Here is a 15,907-nt window from a genome sequence, read left to right on the forward strand (position 1 = left end):
TGGAAGAAAGAGGCTGAGGGACACCGGGGTGCAGAGACAGGCAGACCCGGAGCCCGCCATCCGTCCCGGGGAGCAGCCACCCGATGTGGGTGAAGTGTCACACCTCCCTCCCTCCCGGAGCCTCCAGCCTTGAGGACGGACAGACAATGAGCCAAGTCATCACAACGCAGGTCCTAGCAGAGGCTGGTTAGCACCATGAGGATGGGGTGGCATTTCACCGAGACATGAATGCCGGGAGGGGGTGTACTGGGCTGGGTCGGCTCTTCTGGTGGACCCCATCCCAGTGGGGCTCAGTCCCCGCTTCAAGTCGCACCTGTCCCCGTGGCAGGACCGGCTCACACCATCTGCCGCTGGGACGGCCGCAGAAGGAAGAGAGGACAGACCTGACGTGTCTAAGTCTGGCTGTAACTCCTTTATGCCTCCTCCACACCTGTTCCCTCCCCCACTCAGAGTCCCAGGGAGTCGCTGAGCACCTCCATGTTCTGAGTCATGCTGCCCGCAGACCACATACCCCCGCCTGCAACACGGATTCAGCCCTTCCCTGTCCCGCTCTCCCTCATCCTCGAGCTCAGAGCATTTTCTCAGTATGGAATAAATCCCTTGTCTGGAACTTTCTAGAATGTGTATGACCTCTTCCTTTGGTTAGTGTCGCAGGGCGTGGACCACCAGGACGCCCTGCCTTACCTGATTCCACGAGGCTGCGAGGCTGAGGTCCGTAAATCCTTGGAAATGTCCTCTGCGGAAGTGGTCCATCACGTCCTCAGTGAGCGTGGCCAGGTGGCTGGAGGCTGCGTGGCAGGCGAGGTTGGCTCCCAGGATGGCAAGCTGCAGCAGGGAGGGGCAAGGAGCCTCAGGGTGCTGGGGAGGGCCCACGGGCCCCCCACGGCTCAGGGTGCAACATCAGGGTGCAAGCAGGGAGGGGACAGTGATTTCGTGCTGTCGGTCATGAACACGACAGCAGGGGAGACAGCAAGACGGCTGGAGTCAGCCAGGGCATAAGCAGGATCGTGTCCAGGTGTACAGATCGTGTCCTGCTTTCCTCACGGCAGAGGACGGCAGTGGCTACCTCCAGCCAGTTCCCTGGTTTGTGCCAGTATCTGCGGACGCCGTCCTCGGCCAGGCTCCAGACTTGCAAGCAGACGTGAGTCAGGCTGAGCAGCAGGAAGGCCAGCTGGTGGAGGGAAGGATCGCAGAGCACCCAGAAGGACCCAGAGCGCCCGTGCTTTCCCAAGCCCCGCACTCCCGGCCGCCTCCCCGCCCAGCCCCTCCTGCGGAGACGCAGCACGAGCCCGTCTCCAGCTCTGCAAGGCACAGGCGCTAAGCCTGCTCCCCCTGGGCACCTGCTCCCGCAGAGCCACCCGCCAGTCTCCGGGCCAGGCGTGAGGGACGCGGGTGAGCTCACTGCAGGCCCCGTGCACAGGCAGACCCTGAGCGCCACCCATCCGGGTCCTCCCCGCCCGTCCTCAGCCAGCTCCGGAGAACGACTTTTCCCACATTCGCGAAACACAGATCACGGGCTCCCTGGCCGCGGCGAGCTCCCGCATCAGGACTTCACGGAAGCTCTAATGCTTCTCTCGGCCTCCACGAGCTGCGCATTCCCGCTCGCCTGCGTTCACGCGCTCAGAGCACCAGCAGGGAGCAGAAGCTCAGTGAGGGTCCGGGCAGGTCAGCCCTGCTCAGCTCCCCTGGACCCTCCTGGTTGACACTTTGAGGCTAATAAAGCCACTTTTCAGGATGCTGCTCTGTCCCTCTGGGGAGCAGTGCTGGCCTGGGCCGAAGTTCAGGTCAGAACAGAGAGAGGCTGATGGTACTGAGTGCCAGACTCTGCGTCCTTGTGGGTCCCGGTGGAGGTGGGGGGCAGGCCGCAGGGGGAGCCCTGGGATCCACGTGCAGGGGAGGGGCGGGAGGACCCACCTCGGGAAGCGTGGGGCTGGACCACAGGGCCGAGTCACTGCCGAAGACAGCCAGCGACTGCACCAGCGGGGACAGGGCCAGGTCCCCCGTGGGCAGCAGCTCGGCGCGCAGGGACACACTGGACAGGAGTCGAGTGGGAGGGTTGTAGAGAGTGAAGTGCACGGACACGGCTCTGGTGCTGTGGTCGATCCACCCGTGGGCCCGGAGGCCGCTCAGGGCTGCATGCGCTGCCAGCCTGCAAAGTGCAGCAGGTCAGGGCAAGGCCTGCACGGAGCCCCCGGCCCCAGACTCGCACCCCAGGCCCCTGAGGCTGCCCGGGTTCCTGGGGCTGGACAGACGCATGTGGGCGCATCCTTGCCCAGGACCCTGAGGCTGGGGCGCCTCCAGGAGGGAGGCCCTCCGTCTCTCATGGGCACAATTTGAGGAGACGTGACCATCTCTGTCTGCGAGGCCTCTAGAACCTTCTTGTATCTTTTCCTGCTGTGGACTCGCTCTGCTGTTGGAAAGGAGTTCCCGCTGACCTGTCTGTGTTTGGTAACAATGAAAGGGTCTCGCTTCTGTGTTGCCGGCTTCACTCGGGGGTACCCATCACCTGCTGCAGGGCCCCTGTCACCCTCACCCAGTCCACCCCCACACAGGTCATGCGCTGCCACAGCTGCCAGGGCCCGGGCCACCCACCAGGGACTGTAGCTGCAGCTCAGGGCTCGTCGGCACAGCGCCGGACCGAGGTGGGGCTGCCCTCCCTCGCGGAGCCCTGAGAGCACCAGGAGGCCCCATGAGCACCTGCTCAGCACCAAGCCAGCGGGGACCAGTGTCCTTTAGGTCCCCGGACCTCTAGGCCTCAGGCAGACTCTAGAGGAACATTTGGCTTGTTCCTTCCTGCGCTAGAGACTGAAGCCCTCTGCCAGCATTGACCTTCCGACATGGCCTCCCTGCGCGGGGCCTCACTCCCCTCCTCTGCGGTGAGAACACATCTGCCCTTGCCTTGGGAAGGGTTTGCTGCCAGCACCGGGCTGCACACGGAGCCAGGGACCGGCAGGCCGGACGGAGCCGACCTCTGAATCCCACCGACCTGGTGCGGCCCAGGCTGAGCTCCCAGGACTCCCTGGCCCCACAGTCTCCAGGGCCGCTTGGGGCCACTGTTTGGGTGGCAGGATCTGTCGCAGAGGTGGCGTTGGGGCCCCCAGCTTTGGGGCCATGTGGAGGAGGACAGTCCTCTGTAAGCGCTGAAGCTGGGCTGGGAGGCTGAAGGAGAGACCGCCAGTCAGAGGGAGAAGCGGACGCTCGCTTCAGAGTCAGCCCTGCGGCCTGGGGGGGTCCAAGGCTGGCCACCCGCGGCCCCTGCTCCCTCAAAGCCCCCTCATTGTCCCTGGGCTCCAGCCAGCACCTGAGCTGTACACCTATCCGGGCTTGGGCGTCAGAATGGCTCCGTCTCGGGAGGACGAGGGTGAGATGCCCGCCGTCCAGTAGCCCCTCCCACCCGGGAGGAGATGCGAGAATCTTGGTTAGGAGTATTTTCAGGATTTTAGATAGAGATGTCCTGGTTTCCCACAGCGTGCTTGGACTGGCAGAGGGCGCGGGAAAGGTTTGGCTGTCCCAGATCCCGGCCACTGAGGATTTCAAGTCACAGCCAGGGTCCCGGGGAGGGTTCCGGCGGTCTGCGGCCTTCCCACCCGATGTATCCAAGGTTACTCTAACTCTCACTGTATTTCACAGAGAACAAACTGTGGTCACCAGCGGGGCGGTGGGCGGGGGTCAGGGACGCCGGCAATGGGACGTGATGAGCAGCAGGTGACACACAGAAGGGCTACATCGGTGTCGTGTGCACCTGTGACTTACATAACCCGGTGTGTCCAATCTGCTTCACTAAAAGTGCACACGGGGCGAGATACACACAGGGTGAGCCCCGGGGGAAACGCACCCGCGTAGAGCCGGGCGGGGAGCGGCGTACCTCGCCCGTGTCGCCGGAAGCTCCCCTCTGCTGCCGGATCAGCACGGCGCCCAGCACGTAGCACTTCCCACCAAGGGCTCCCGGCTGGAGGAGAAAGGGACACGTGAGACCGCTGGACAGACCGCGCAGCTGGAACATGCTGCTCACTGTGCTGGGACAGCCTCAGCTCAGATGTCAGGACGGTCCCCCCTGCCCTGCTACAAACCCCCCACCGCCTTGAAGAGCATTCTCAGGAGGACACGGCTTCCTCACGCTCTCTGGACCGAACCTGAAGCGTCACTTTGTGTCTTTTTCTAGAGTGTGTTGGGCGCTATCGCATGCAGCTGCACGCCACAACGGAAGTGGCATCAGAAGGACCGCGGACCCTGAACATGGGTTCTCCTGGCACAGATCCACAGAAATGTGTATGTCCTTCGAGAAAGACAAGAAGGCTCTGTAGGTGCCTTTTCTCCCCCTTGGGATTCTCTTAATGACATTTTCTCGTTTCTGGCTTTCTTGTAAGAACACAGTGTAGGACGCAGCTGGTACACAAAACAACCGGGTACTCGGGGAGGCTCGTGGCCCACAGTTGGCTGGTTCGAGCTCAGCTCTGGGGGAGTCAAAAGTGATACATGGAATTTCGACTGCTGGGGCGGGGGGGGGTGGACTACTGACCCCATGCTCTTCAAGGGTCGACTGTGTGGTGTTTGAGGAATGCAACACAAAGTCATTTTATTTTTTTAAAACAAGGAAGAAAATGAAAAATAAGCAGGGAATTGGGTTAATCTAGGAAATGCAGATTCCTTGGCAATTTTTTCTCAGAATTTGGGGAAATTCTCCTGGACAGGAGATTCTCCTGTCTCCTGGCAGTTTCCTGGATGCTCCCCCCATCCCGGGGTGCCCTGTGCCCCGTGTCGCAGAGTTTTGCATAGTGATCTAGCCCTCTGTCCCCACTGGCCATGCCCTTTCGTCCCGTGCGACCTGGCACCTGCTGGTGTCTGGGTGTGCATGTGCAGCTGAGGCGGGTGTGCGGGGACGGGGAAGCAGTGGGAAGCAGCTGCTGGCCCACCGCCTCCTGGCCATTCAAGAGTACACGGAGTGAGGCACCTGGGGGCACAGCTGGTGGCATGTCCAACTCTTGGGTATCGGCTCAGGTCGTGATGTCAGGGTTGTGAGGTCGAGCCCCACATGTCGGGCTCTGAGCTTAGCAAGGAAGTCGACTTCTCTCCTCCCGCTCTGCCCCTCCCCTGGCTTGTGCTCTTTCTCTCTGTCTCTCTCAAATCAATTGATCCATCTTGGAAAGAGAGAGCGCATGTGGCCTTGCCGGTCCGGCATCCGGCATCCCTGTCCCACTGTGGCCCGCTGCCACCAGGACCCCGTGTGGCGAGCGGACGGAAGCCTACCTGAGCGCCTGGCAGGCCGGCGGTGGGGGCGCCTGTCCCGTGCAGGCCATCCAGCAGCGTGGTCAGACTCCAGTCCCACCAGTCCCCCACACTTCTCAGGCCTCCGGAGGCGCTCCCGGCTTCCCTGAACACGAGAGCAGAGACAACAAGTGATCTTTCTCTCACGAGTCAGAAGCACCTGTGGGCGTGAAGGCAGAGTCGTGAGCAGTAGGAGGTACCATGCGACCATGGGGAGCCCTCTGCTCCCCCGAGTCATATTGCAGGAAGGCTGTGACAAGTTCGGAGAAGATCTAAACCCCAGCCATCCAAGAACACAATTTTCATCATCTTGCCTCATCCAGCCACCCAATCTCGACCCCCACCCTAAAAAACACAGCGACGATGAGTTCTTCAAATGCCAGGCTGGTCTCATTAAACAGATGTGAGCGCAAGGCGGGCTATCACGTGGCTCCTGAGTCGCTGCCACCCATCCCCGGCTTCACACCCAGTGGCTGTGGCCATAGCGTGGTGGGAAGGTGTGACAGCTGGGGGCTGTCGCTCCCCAGAGCCCGCGTTCCACTTACCACCGCAGCTCAGAGACTGCCCCAGCGAGGGACTGGGAGTTACTATGTTGCTGACGGAAGCAGATTTTAGAGACCCTCAGGAAGTACTTTAAAACCTAACAGTCATGGGGCACCTGGGTGTCTCAGTGGGTTAAATAAAGCCTCTGCCTTCGGCTCAGGTCATGGTCTCAGGGTCCTGGGATCGAGCCCCGCATCAGGCTCTCTGCTCAGCGGGGAGCCTGCTTCCTCCTCTCTCTCTCTGCCTGCCTGCTTGTGATCTCCGTCAAATAAATAAATGAATAAGCCTTAAAAAAAAAAAAAAAACCTGACAGTCATGACAGAAACTGGAAAATATAAAAGGGAAAGGAAATGATACTTCTTCCGAGAGGAAGAAGTGTCCTGTTAGTGACATGTTAGCGCTATGTCACTGGTGCATAGATTAACAGAGAAGCAAATGATGTCCACCAACACTTGCATGTGCCACAAATATGTTCAAACACGTCGCGGCACGTGGAAGTCAGTCTGGTGAGCCAGCGTATCGTACTGCTTCTATCTCCTTCTTACAGACTCACCCGCACCTGACTTCTATCTTTCCTTGGTTCATCCACTTTTCGAGCCTAATCCAAGCTGAACCTTTATACGGTGCTGGTTCTCAGCTCTGCTCACGGATCGAAACCCTAGTAGAACCACAATTTGGAGGGACTGCTATCACTTCCTTACATTCACTCCCCATTGGGATGACATTAAAGAAACAGAGGCTTCAAGAAAGACTTAGATGTGGGGGCACCTTGGGGCTCAATCAGTTGAGCATTGACTCTTGGTTTCAGCTCAGGTCATGATCTCAGGTCCTGGGATCAAGCCCCACATCTGCCGTCAGCACAGAATTTGCTTGTCCCTCTCCCTCTGCCCCTCCCCTACCTACCAAACATTCTCTCTCTCTGTCTCTAAAATAGATAAACATTTTAAGGGAAAGAATGGAAAGACCTGCACGTGACCAGAGACCGCTGTCACACACCCAGACTGTGCACAACTCACGCCTCGTTCTCAACACATGCGGAGAGCAGAGAGTGAGCCAAACCATGCAAGAATGTTCTCACTCCGCATTAATTAGCTATTAAATAAAACAGGCCTACAGAGTGCACGAAATGTTGCAAAAATGACTCAGTAGTTCTCTCCCACTCACGGCTCTTGGACAGAGAGACTATCCCGTTTATCAGGGCTTTATTCGCTGGTTTGTTTCTGTTTTACTTGGACTTGCATGAAGTCTTGACTGAGTCCAGAAAGGCTTCAAAGAAAACTCGACTATGACGGAATGGAACATCGTGATCATAGTTCTGGTGAAGACCTGAGGAATCTAGCAGCCCAACGGCCTCGCCTTGCAGATGGGGTCACTCAGCCCCGAGTCGGGGGACTTGCCGTGAGGGGACTCCGCTTGCAGAACAGAGCACGAGAGAGCCCTGGCCCTGAGTCAGACGTGATCCAGCTGAGCTTGGTTCTTCCTGGAATCTGGCAAACTCTAAGCCTTGAGACGCTGTCGAAGTCTCAGGATCAGGTACTGGGCGGGGTAGGGGTGGTGGTGGAGAGGGTCCCCCTGAGCATCCCAGTACCAACCAGGACACAGATGCCCCTGCCTGGTGGCCAGACCACCAGAGGCAGTGGGATTTTGCATCGTGCAGGAAATATGGGTCCGTGACACCCGGGACCAGCGCTGAGCGGGGTGCCTCCAAGGTGTCTACGGCTCATGGGGACCATCACGCAAATATTATCTCGGCTGGGCATTTCTGATTTGAGTACCAAGGGGCAACAATTCGCATGAGAAATATGTCAAGTAGCACTGACTCACGAAATAGGAGATCAAAAGTAAACATCGAAGCCAGAAATAGCTCAGCTTTGCCTTTCCCTTTCCAGGGGCGGCCACGCAGTCACTCTGCTTTGCGCATGGCGCCCCCTGCCTGCACAAGCTGTGCTTTGGAGGAAGGGGGCAGCTGGAGAGCTGGCTGAACCCCCCAGTCCTTCATGCAAAGAGCAGCAGTTTCTGCACTAAGAGAGGCAGTTTCGTGGCTACAGTGCTCACCTGCAAGCAGGTGCCTTGCTGTGTCCCGCAGAGTGTCTAAACTCACGAACCCGCCGTCCACTAGTGGTTTCTATCCCTACTTTGCTCGCCCAGCATCTGAGCGGTATCAATCACTAGCTCTCACATGGAAGAAAACAAATACACCCTTAAATAGTAGATAAAACCAAACAGATGCGCCAGCCACCCACCTCTGTCCGCCCCAAAGCAGCAGAACTGGAGCGCATCAAATTGAATTACTTAGTCAAGGGCAACATACCCATAGGAAAAAAGACAGTAATGTGTTTTAAAATATTTTTCCAATAGATGCCTGGGTGGCTCAGTGAGTTAAGTGTCTGTCTTCGGCTCAGGTCATGATCTCAGGGCTGGGGGAATCGAGCCCCACGTGGGGCTCCGTGCGCAGTGGAGCCTGCTTCTTCCTCTGCCTCTGAGGCTCTGCCTGCTAGTGCACACATGTTCTCTCTCTCCCTCTCTCTCAGAATAATAAAATCTTTAAAAAATAAAATAAAATAAAATCTTCTCCAGAGAAAGAGAAAGTAAATCTTGGAATATCGTGTTTTATTTCCGCCTCCTAAACGGTAGTAAAGAATCTGTATGGGGTCCTGTCACGCCCTTCAGCATTCAAAGCCAAACGTCCTCGAAAGAACTATCAGACTGAATATTTTTGACAGGTGAAGCAAAGTCATTTAGTAACCACTGTCAAAAAAAAAAAAAAAAATGCCACCTGATGTTTCCACTTTGATATGCTTCCTGTCCCAATTTCAGAAAGGCTGAAACATAGAGAAAATTCTGGCAGTGCAAAGTGCTGCCTGTGGTTGCCTCTGCGTGTGACTGTTGTTGAGGGTTTTCTGCTTGTTGTTTTTCAGTCCTTCCATATTTACCTACAACAAACATCTGCTACTTTTACTTATTTAATTTTTAAGATTTTATTTTATTTGAGAGAGAGTGAGAGGGAGCACAAGTGGGGGAGGAGCAGAAAGAGAAGCAGCCTCCCCGCTGAGCAGGGAGCCCAATGTGGGGCTCCATCCCTGGACCCTGGGATCATGACCTGAGCCAAAGGCAGATGCTTACTCCATGGAAACCCCTGGGCATCCCAGCATCTACTGCTTTTAAAAGTAGGACAAAACAAATGAGCACTTGAGAAGCAGTGGAGAACTCAAGGGGAATTATCACCACTCGGAATCTTGTGCCATTTCTTGTGAATCGCAAGTGTTTTTTCGAGGAACTTGTAACCTCCAGGCAAAAGCAACCCCACTAAGCTGTCTTAGCGTCTTCACACCCAGATCCTAACGTGCCTCAAAATATTGTTTCACTATTACCAAAATAAGATGCTTTGAACGTGCCCAAAGTCTGCAAAGAGAGGCCTCCTGCGAACTGGGGGGAAACAGTGCCCAAGGCAATTTGACCACTTTTTCCATATTTCCTCTCTGGGACAGTGGCCAAGCGCCTTCCCTGAGCCTCTGTTTTGCAGAATTAAAACGTCCTGAGGGCGAGGACTCAATGGTCTGGGGGTCCCCTTCTTCTAGGACAGACTGTAGTAGCAGACAGACACGACTGGTTCAAAATAACGAAGTAACCCTCACCCTGAAACCCTGGCCTCCGGGTCCCTCATCAGTGTGTGCTGGCCACCAACAGCTGGTGCCGTGCCCGGGGGTCTGGAGAAGGTAGACAACACATCCTACCTCGTAAACTCACTCCGGATGGCTTGGCCGAGAGAACGTTCGTCCCGGGAGCGCTGCCCACAGAGTATAAACACGCGCAGAAGGAGCATGAGGGTGCACAGGCAGGTGTCTCTACGAGAAACACATCATACAGTAAGCACCACACGGAGCCTGGGGGTCCAGACCCAGCAAAACAGGTTTCGGAACTGACTTTTAAATCCTCTTAAGTCCCGGGTGAATTTTCCTAGAAGGTGTGAACTGTGTGCATTTTCTTCTGCACGTCGCCGTCCAATTTTCCCAGCACTGTTTTTAAAATCCGTTCTCCACCGCGAAGGGCCTCGGTGTCCTGTGAGGAAATCAGCCGAGCGCGTGTGCACTGACCGACCACCGATACTGGTGTCTCGGTTACCGTGGCTTCACTTCGTAGTGAGCCCTAAAGCCACGTAGAGTCAGCCCTCTGGCTTTGTCGTTCTTTTTCCAGAATCGTTTTGGTTATTCTGGTTCTTTTCCATGTAAGTTTTCAGATTAGCTAGCCGACATCTACAGAAAAGTTTGGGGGGCTTTGGTTGGGACTGATCAAGTCGGGAGGAACGGGCACCTTAAGACAAGTGTCCCAGAAGATGGGACGTGTGTCTCCACTTCTTTAGCTTTTCTCTGAGATCGTCCATTAGTGTCTTGTGGTTTTTGACATATCAATTCTGCACGTTTTCTTCTATTTAATTAGAATATTCGAGATTTTCTGCAGAGACTATTCATGTCCTTTTGCAAGAGGCTGTTGTGTTTTTCTTGCCTCCGGCAGCGGCTGGGCCTCCGATGTGAGGTTTAATCAGAGTCAGACACAGGGAGCTCCTCACCTTGTTCCTGTTAAAAGCCCACGCTGTCGCTGTCTCGTCACGAGCGCGAGGCCAGGCGTACGAGCCCTGTGAAAGGGTTTCACAGACAGCCTTTATGACTTGAGGGCATTTCTCTTCCATTCCCAGTTTGCTGAGATATTTTTCTTTCCCGTAAATGGGTGCTGAATTTTGCCAAATGGTTTCTTCCCCGTCTGTTGAGATGAGCGCAGTTTCCTTACTCGTCCTTGCACCGTGGATCCAACTCACTGCCTCCTTCCCGCGCCTCCTTTACCCCAAAGGCAGCACTTCCATCTCTACTGGGTCTCGGGGCTTATTTGTTGAGATAACTGCTGTCCCCACCCTCTCCGCACCCTGCCTCCTAGGGACACAGTGTGTGCTCTCCGGTCAACCGCACGCTGGGACAAGAACGTGGTCAGACTAAGACCAGCCTGTTCGGGGTCGGTTACGTTCTTGGTGATCCGTTTCGGTCAGGAGACACATAATACAGAGTTCTTCCTCTCTCCCTCTTTTCCTTTTAAATATCTCGTTTATTCATTTATTTATGTGTTTGACAGCGAGAAAGTGCACTCAAAGCAGGAGGAGGCAGAGGGAGAGGGAGAAGCAAACTCCCCGCTGAGCGTGGACCCCCACCCCCGACACAGGGCTCGATCCCAGGACCCTGAGATCACGAGCTGGGCTGAAATCCAGAGTCGGACGCTCTACCATCGGAGCCCCCTGGGCCCTCCAAGGTTATTATAGGGGGTCCTGCCCCGCCTGCCTTGCACCTGGCTCTTCCCGGGTTCTGCTGATGGGCTCCCAGCAGCAGGGGTGCTGGGGAGCTCTGTGCGTCTGTGGCTGTGCGAGGTGCCTCCCATTCCCCACATGGGACCATGTGGCATCCCATCTTCTCCGCAGGCTCACTGGCCGCCGCAGGGGACCAGCTTCCAGACTTCAGTACTTTAACTGGCCATCTCTCATCCTACGTGCAAGTGACATCCGCCTTTCTCTTCTCAGTGAGCGGTCCACGTCCTGTTCTAAAGAGGCTGTTGCTCTTTTCCATTTTTCTGGAGCCTCTTTGTATTTGAAGATTAAGCCTTTGTCTGCTACAAATACTCTTCCTTGTCCGCCACTGCTTTTTTACATAACGTATGACATCATCAATCTCATTGCACGAGATTTTCTTCTGCAAGTTTCATGTCACTAAATCTGCTTTCTCTCGTCATTTCTGGATTCTAAGTCACAGGAGGTTTTCCTCGCCCACAGGTCATACACGGACACGCGCGTTCTCCCAGGATGTGTATGGTTTTGTCACGTTTAAATCTTTATTCGTGGGGAATAAGTTTGTGTACATTGGGACAAAAGCATCCACTTGTTCATGTTTTTGGACTCCCCACCCTCACGACCGTTCAGTTATTCCTCATTAAAAACCCCATCTTCTCCCCCAAAGAGCCGGAATAGCCCCTGCATCACAGACTGGTGTGCCGTAGCCCTTGTACTCAGCCGAGCTGAGTCTGGTTCTGGATTTCCGACCCGCGTCCCAGAGCTGTCCACCGTCCGCGCGCAGAGCCACACTCCGCAGTGGGGGCCTGGGCTCCGGTCACAGCTGGCAGAGCGAGTCCCCACCGCTCCCCTCCTCGGCTCCCCACGTCCGGCCTAAGGGACTGCGTAACCGACCAGATCCAATCAAGGAAAAGGGGAAGGAAGGAAAGAAAGGTCTCGAGGTCTTTGGTGGGGACTGTGTTGAAGTCAGACACGGATTTGGACAGAGCTTGAGAAGATGCGATGTTCACAGGACATTTGTGCATTTCAGGACCGCGGGCGCTTTCCTGCGGAACTCGTGGGCATTTCCTCTCGTGGTGATGCCAGCGTGTGTTTGTGGTATTTTATCCCTTGGTGCGGTAAAGAGACTTCTGTCAAATCCTCTACTGGCTTGCACTGTGTGCATGAAGGACACTGGGTTTTAGTGTCACAACATGTTACTTTCTGTCTGCTTTTCTCATTTTCATTTTTGTAAGATTTTCGGCCCGGCATATGCAGGAGTGATTCAGCCTCGCTCCAGATCTGCTGTCTCTGGACCCACTTTCCCTAGGTGTCCCCTCCCCTGCAGCTGGGCCCCACCTGTACACCCTGCCCCCAGGGGCTGTGGGACCAGAGCAAGGCCCGACTGGCCGCCACCCACCTCAGGGCCACCCGTGTCCGGGTCTCTCTTCTCATCCTCTCTCTGACGGTGCTGAGCTGGGCCGCAGATGGTGGATGTGCCCAACGTAGGCGGCGAGCTCGCTGTCGGGCGGCCAGCATCTGTGGGGACGACAGTGCTGTGAGCTGGGGCCACGGATGGGGGTCGGATGAGGGCGGGGAGCTCTGGCACTCCGGCCAAGCCCAGGGAGCAGCAGCACTGTTCGTGCCTCCTGGGGCTGGGGACAGGGACACTTTGCGTGGGTCACCGACACCACGCTGGCGGGCAGTGGGCCGTACACAGTCCTTTCCTGGCCCAGGCCAGCTCTGTGGGCAGTCTCACTGCGCAGGAGCCAGTCTGGAGCCATTGGACAACAGCGTGGGTCAGGTGCTTGGGACACCTAGAGAATCAGGGACCCTTCGTCCTGGGAAGTCACAGATGCGGAACCCCAGGCCTGGGACCCTCCCCCCTTGAAGCCAATGCACCATCCTGAGTCCTGTGGGGGACACGACACCAGGCTGGACGCCTCGGGAATGTGGGCACTCAGGTGTCTGGATTCAAGGAGTCAGTGGCCATCCCCTTGGGTCCGCCGGGCTTAGAGACATGCTGCTCTCAGGAGGTGCGGCGCCGGCCCCACATCAAGGCTGCCCCTTGACAGACCTCAAAGTTCTCTAAATTATGGCCAAGCATTCTTTCTCATCGGCCTCAATAGCTTGAACTAAGCTCACGTTCTCGGTGGTCTGATTTTCTGGGGTGGGGCAGAAGGAAGGAAACGGGTCCTGTGCTCGCCCACCGCGTCCGTGCACACAAAGGAGCAGAGAAAACTGAATCACACCCCAAAATGCCGTTGACTTTGAATCCACAGAGTACGCGCGGAGGTGCCAGGCAGGGCTGGGCCGGGGCACGCACGGGGCCTCACCTTGGCCATCTGGCTGGCAGGGTGGGGCGTGCGGGACCTCGCACGCTCCTCCAGCTCCGAGTGCAGGTCTCTGGTGGCCGCGTGCAGGGACTCGGTGAAGAAGTGTGCATCGTCTCTCCTTTTCCAGGCAAAGCCCAGGGCGGCGAGGCCCACCTGGAAGGAGAGGCCTGACGATGCGTGCACGGTCGCTGCCCCACGTCCCTAGTCATGATCCTACACAAGCTCGTGTCCCCTGCCCGGGATTCCCAGGCCCCCCGTTCCCCAAGCTCCATGTCCTCAAGTGAAAATGGGGTTCAAGAGATGCCCCCCATCCTGGGGTGTGTGTGTGGACAGCACGGCACAGGCCTGTCTCCCAGGTTCTCCTCACACTCAGTCAAATGCGAAGAAGACATGGGATCATGGGTCAGGAACGTGGAGCCCTCCCCCCACTCCCAGGCCCCGCTGATGCACAGTGACCCCGCAGGAGGCCCCCTCCCCCCGCTCACCAGAAGCGGCTGCGTGATGAAAACACAGCACAGCATGGACACCATCAGCAGGTGCAGCCAGCGCACACACTGAGTTGGGTCGAACCTGTCCCCCCAGAGACAAAAGCTGTCAGCACCTGCCTGTGTATGCATGGGGACATCGCGCCTGAGGGCCCGGGCAGCAGGTGGCAGTGGGGCTGCATCAGGGAGGGGGCCTTGGAGCTGGCCATCCTGTCATTCTGCCCAATGTGGGGGGAGATCTGTCGGGAGGGGTCCAGTGGGATGTCACCCCCGTGAAGCTGCTGAGCATGGAAGAGAAAGGAAAAGCCAGCATAGGGACATGGAGAGCACGGAGAGGGTCGGGGTGGCGGGGTGGGGGGCATTAGTTATAATAATGACAATAAAGTTTGCATCTGCAGAGTACTGAGCAGGTGCCAGATGGGGAGGACGGAGGGTTTCAGTAGCTCCTCCTCAAACCTTGTGGATTTTCCCATTTCCCAGCTGAGAAAACGGTCACAGAGGATTTTGTTGGTTTGTTTTCTAAGTAACTTGCCCGCCATCATTGCCGTCATCATGTAGAAAGGGAGGAGCTGGAGTGGGAGAAGAGGGAAGCTCCCCCTGCCCCATGGGAGCCCCGCTGGACCGCCCCAGGGATGCCGGGGACCCAAGCTGCCCAGGGAACCAGATGGGAGAGGCCACGGTGTGGACAGACAGATGGGAGTCATTGTACCAGCACAGCTGGCCCAGAGCACAGCGTCCCGGGAGCTCTGCAGTGGCGTTCCCTTCTCCCCGGCCTCTCATCCACCGGGACTCCGTCCAGGCCAGACTGCTGTCGCAGAGCTGGCCGGGCCCAGTGGCCCTTTGGGGTTTGTAACAAATTCCTCATCCCCAGGGCCATGGGAGGGAGAAATGAGGACCCAAATTGCAATAGCCCATCTGGGCCCACACATTGCGTTACCAGAAACACCTGGAGGTTTTTGCTAAGTCCAGACTCTCCCGTCCAGACTCGGGGACATCTGAAAACCGCGACTGGTTACCTGTATCCTAGAAGTGCCGTCCCTACACCACAGGCCACGGAGACCATCCCACAAACGGCCCACACTGAGGATGCTGACCAAGGCAGTAGCACCCGTAGCCACCAGAGAGCAGCGAGTCTTCCAAGCCCGCTGTGGGGGGCTAAGGGAGATCAGGAAGAGGTATATGTAAGAGACCTCATCACTTCCGTCCACCTGAGTGTGGTCGTTGATTCTGTCAGTGGGCCTGGGCCGTGGGTGTGCAGACATCGGGTGACCGGTATTCTGGGCATGTCTGTGAGGGGGTTTCTAGGGAGATGAACATGTAAATGGCTGGACAGAGGAAGGCGGGCTGCCTGCCCAGTGTGGGTGGGCCTCATCCAATCAGGTGAAGGTTGGTATACAAGAAAAGGCCAACCTTCCAAGAGGAAGAGAGAGTTCCTCCTGCCTGAGGGCTTTTGAGCAGGACACCTGCCTTCTCCTGTCTTGGGACTTGAACTGAAACACTGGTGCTCCTGGGTCTCTAGCTTGTGGACCACGGGGCCTTCAGACCCGCCCGCCCCCATGAGCGAGTGAGCCGGTTCCTTATACATACACGCATCCTTCCCACACCCTGTACCCGGTGCCACAGACTCGCAATTCTGTGCCGAGCAGCCAGGTCTACACAGCAGCGACATGGCTGCGTGTAGCAACCACCCTCCCTGGCCTGGATGGAAAGGGGCCTCACTTCCTCCCGTCCTCAGGGCAGAGTGCTTTTCACACTCAGTGTCCTCCATCAGCCCGATGGGCAGTCCGGGCCACAGGTTAGAGTTTCTACTGTGCATGAAGGACACAGAGGGAGGAGTGGGGAGGAAGGGGAGGGGTTGGGGGGGCAGGGGGCGGGGGAATCAGGGAGGGGGAATGGAGGAGCAAGGGAGGAGGGGGAGGAGCTGAGGGGGAAGAGGGGGAGGCGCTGAGGGGGAGGAGGGGGAGGAGTAGGAA

General features: G+C 57.0%; 1 protein-coding gene across 19 annotated transcripts in view; it reads right to left on the minus strand.

Moving 5' to 3' along the window:
- Positions 1-15,907, minus strand: part of PKD1L1 (polycystin 1 like 1, transient receptor potential channel interacting) — a 104,370-nt gene that overhangs the window by 22,079 nt on the left and 66,384 nt on the right. For 18 of the 19 annotated variants that reach the window (XR_014301080.1, XR_014301081.1, XM_082692730.1 and 15 more), the window contains 11 exons: positions 14,951-15,089; positions 13,935-14,019; positions 13,450-13,602; positions 12,534-12,652; positions 9,543-9,653; positions 5,248-5,371; positions 3,866-3,949; positions 2,987-3,159; positions 1,915-2,149; positions 1,067-1,171; positions 685-825 (listed from right to left, as the gene is read on the minus strand). Coding sequence is in view for 17 of the 19 variants with exons in the window: in XM_082692730.1 (XP_082548856.1) it covers positions 685-825; positions 1,067-1,171; positions 1,915-2,149; positions 2,987-3,159; positions 3,866-3,949; positions 5,248-5,371; positions 9,543-9,653; positions 12,534-12,652; positions 13,450-13,602; positions 13,935-14,019; positions 14,951-15,089 (1,469 nt within the window). In the remaining 2 variants the exon portion in view is untranslated. Of the gene's footprint in view, positions 1-684; positions 826-1,066; positions 1,172-1,914; positions 2,150-2,986; positions 3,160-3,865; positions 3,950-5,247; positions 5,372-9,542; positions 9,654-12,533; positions 12,653-13,449; positions 13,603-13,934; positions 14,020-14,950; positions 15,090-15,907 lie in introns of those variants that run through there. The other variant, XM_082692728.1, reaches the window with a different exon arrangement.

Source organism: Mustela nivalis (assembly GCF_964662115.1).
Source record: "Mustela nivalis genome assembly, chromosome: 12".
Taxonomy (NCBI): domain Eukaryota; kingdom Metazoa; phylum Chordata; class Mammalia; order Carnivora; family Mustelidae; genus Mustela; species Mustela nivalis.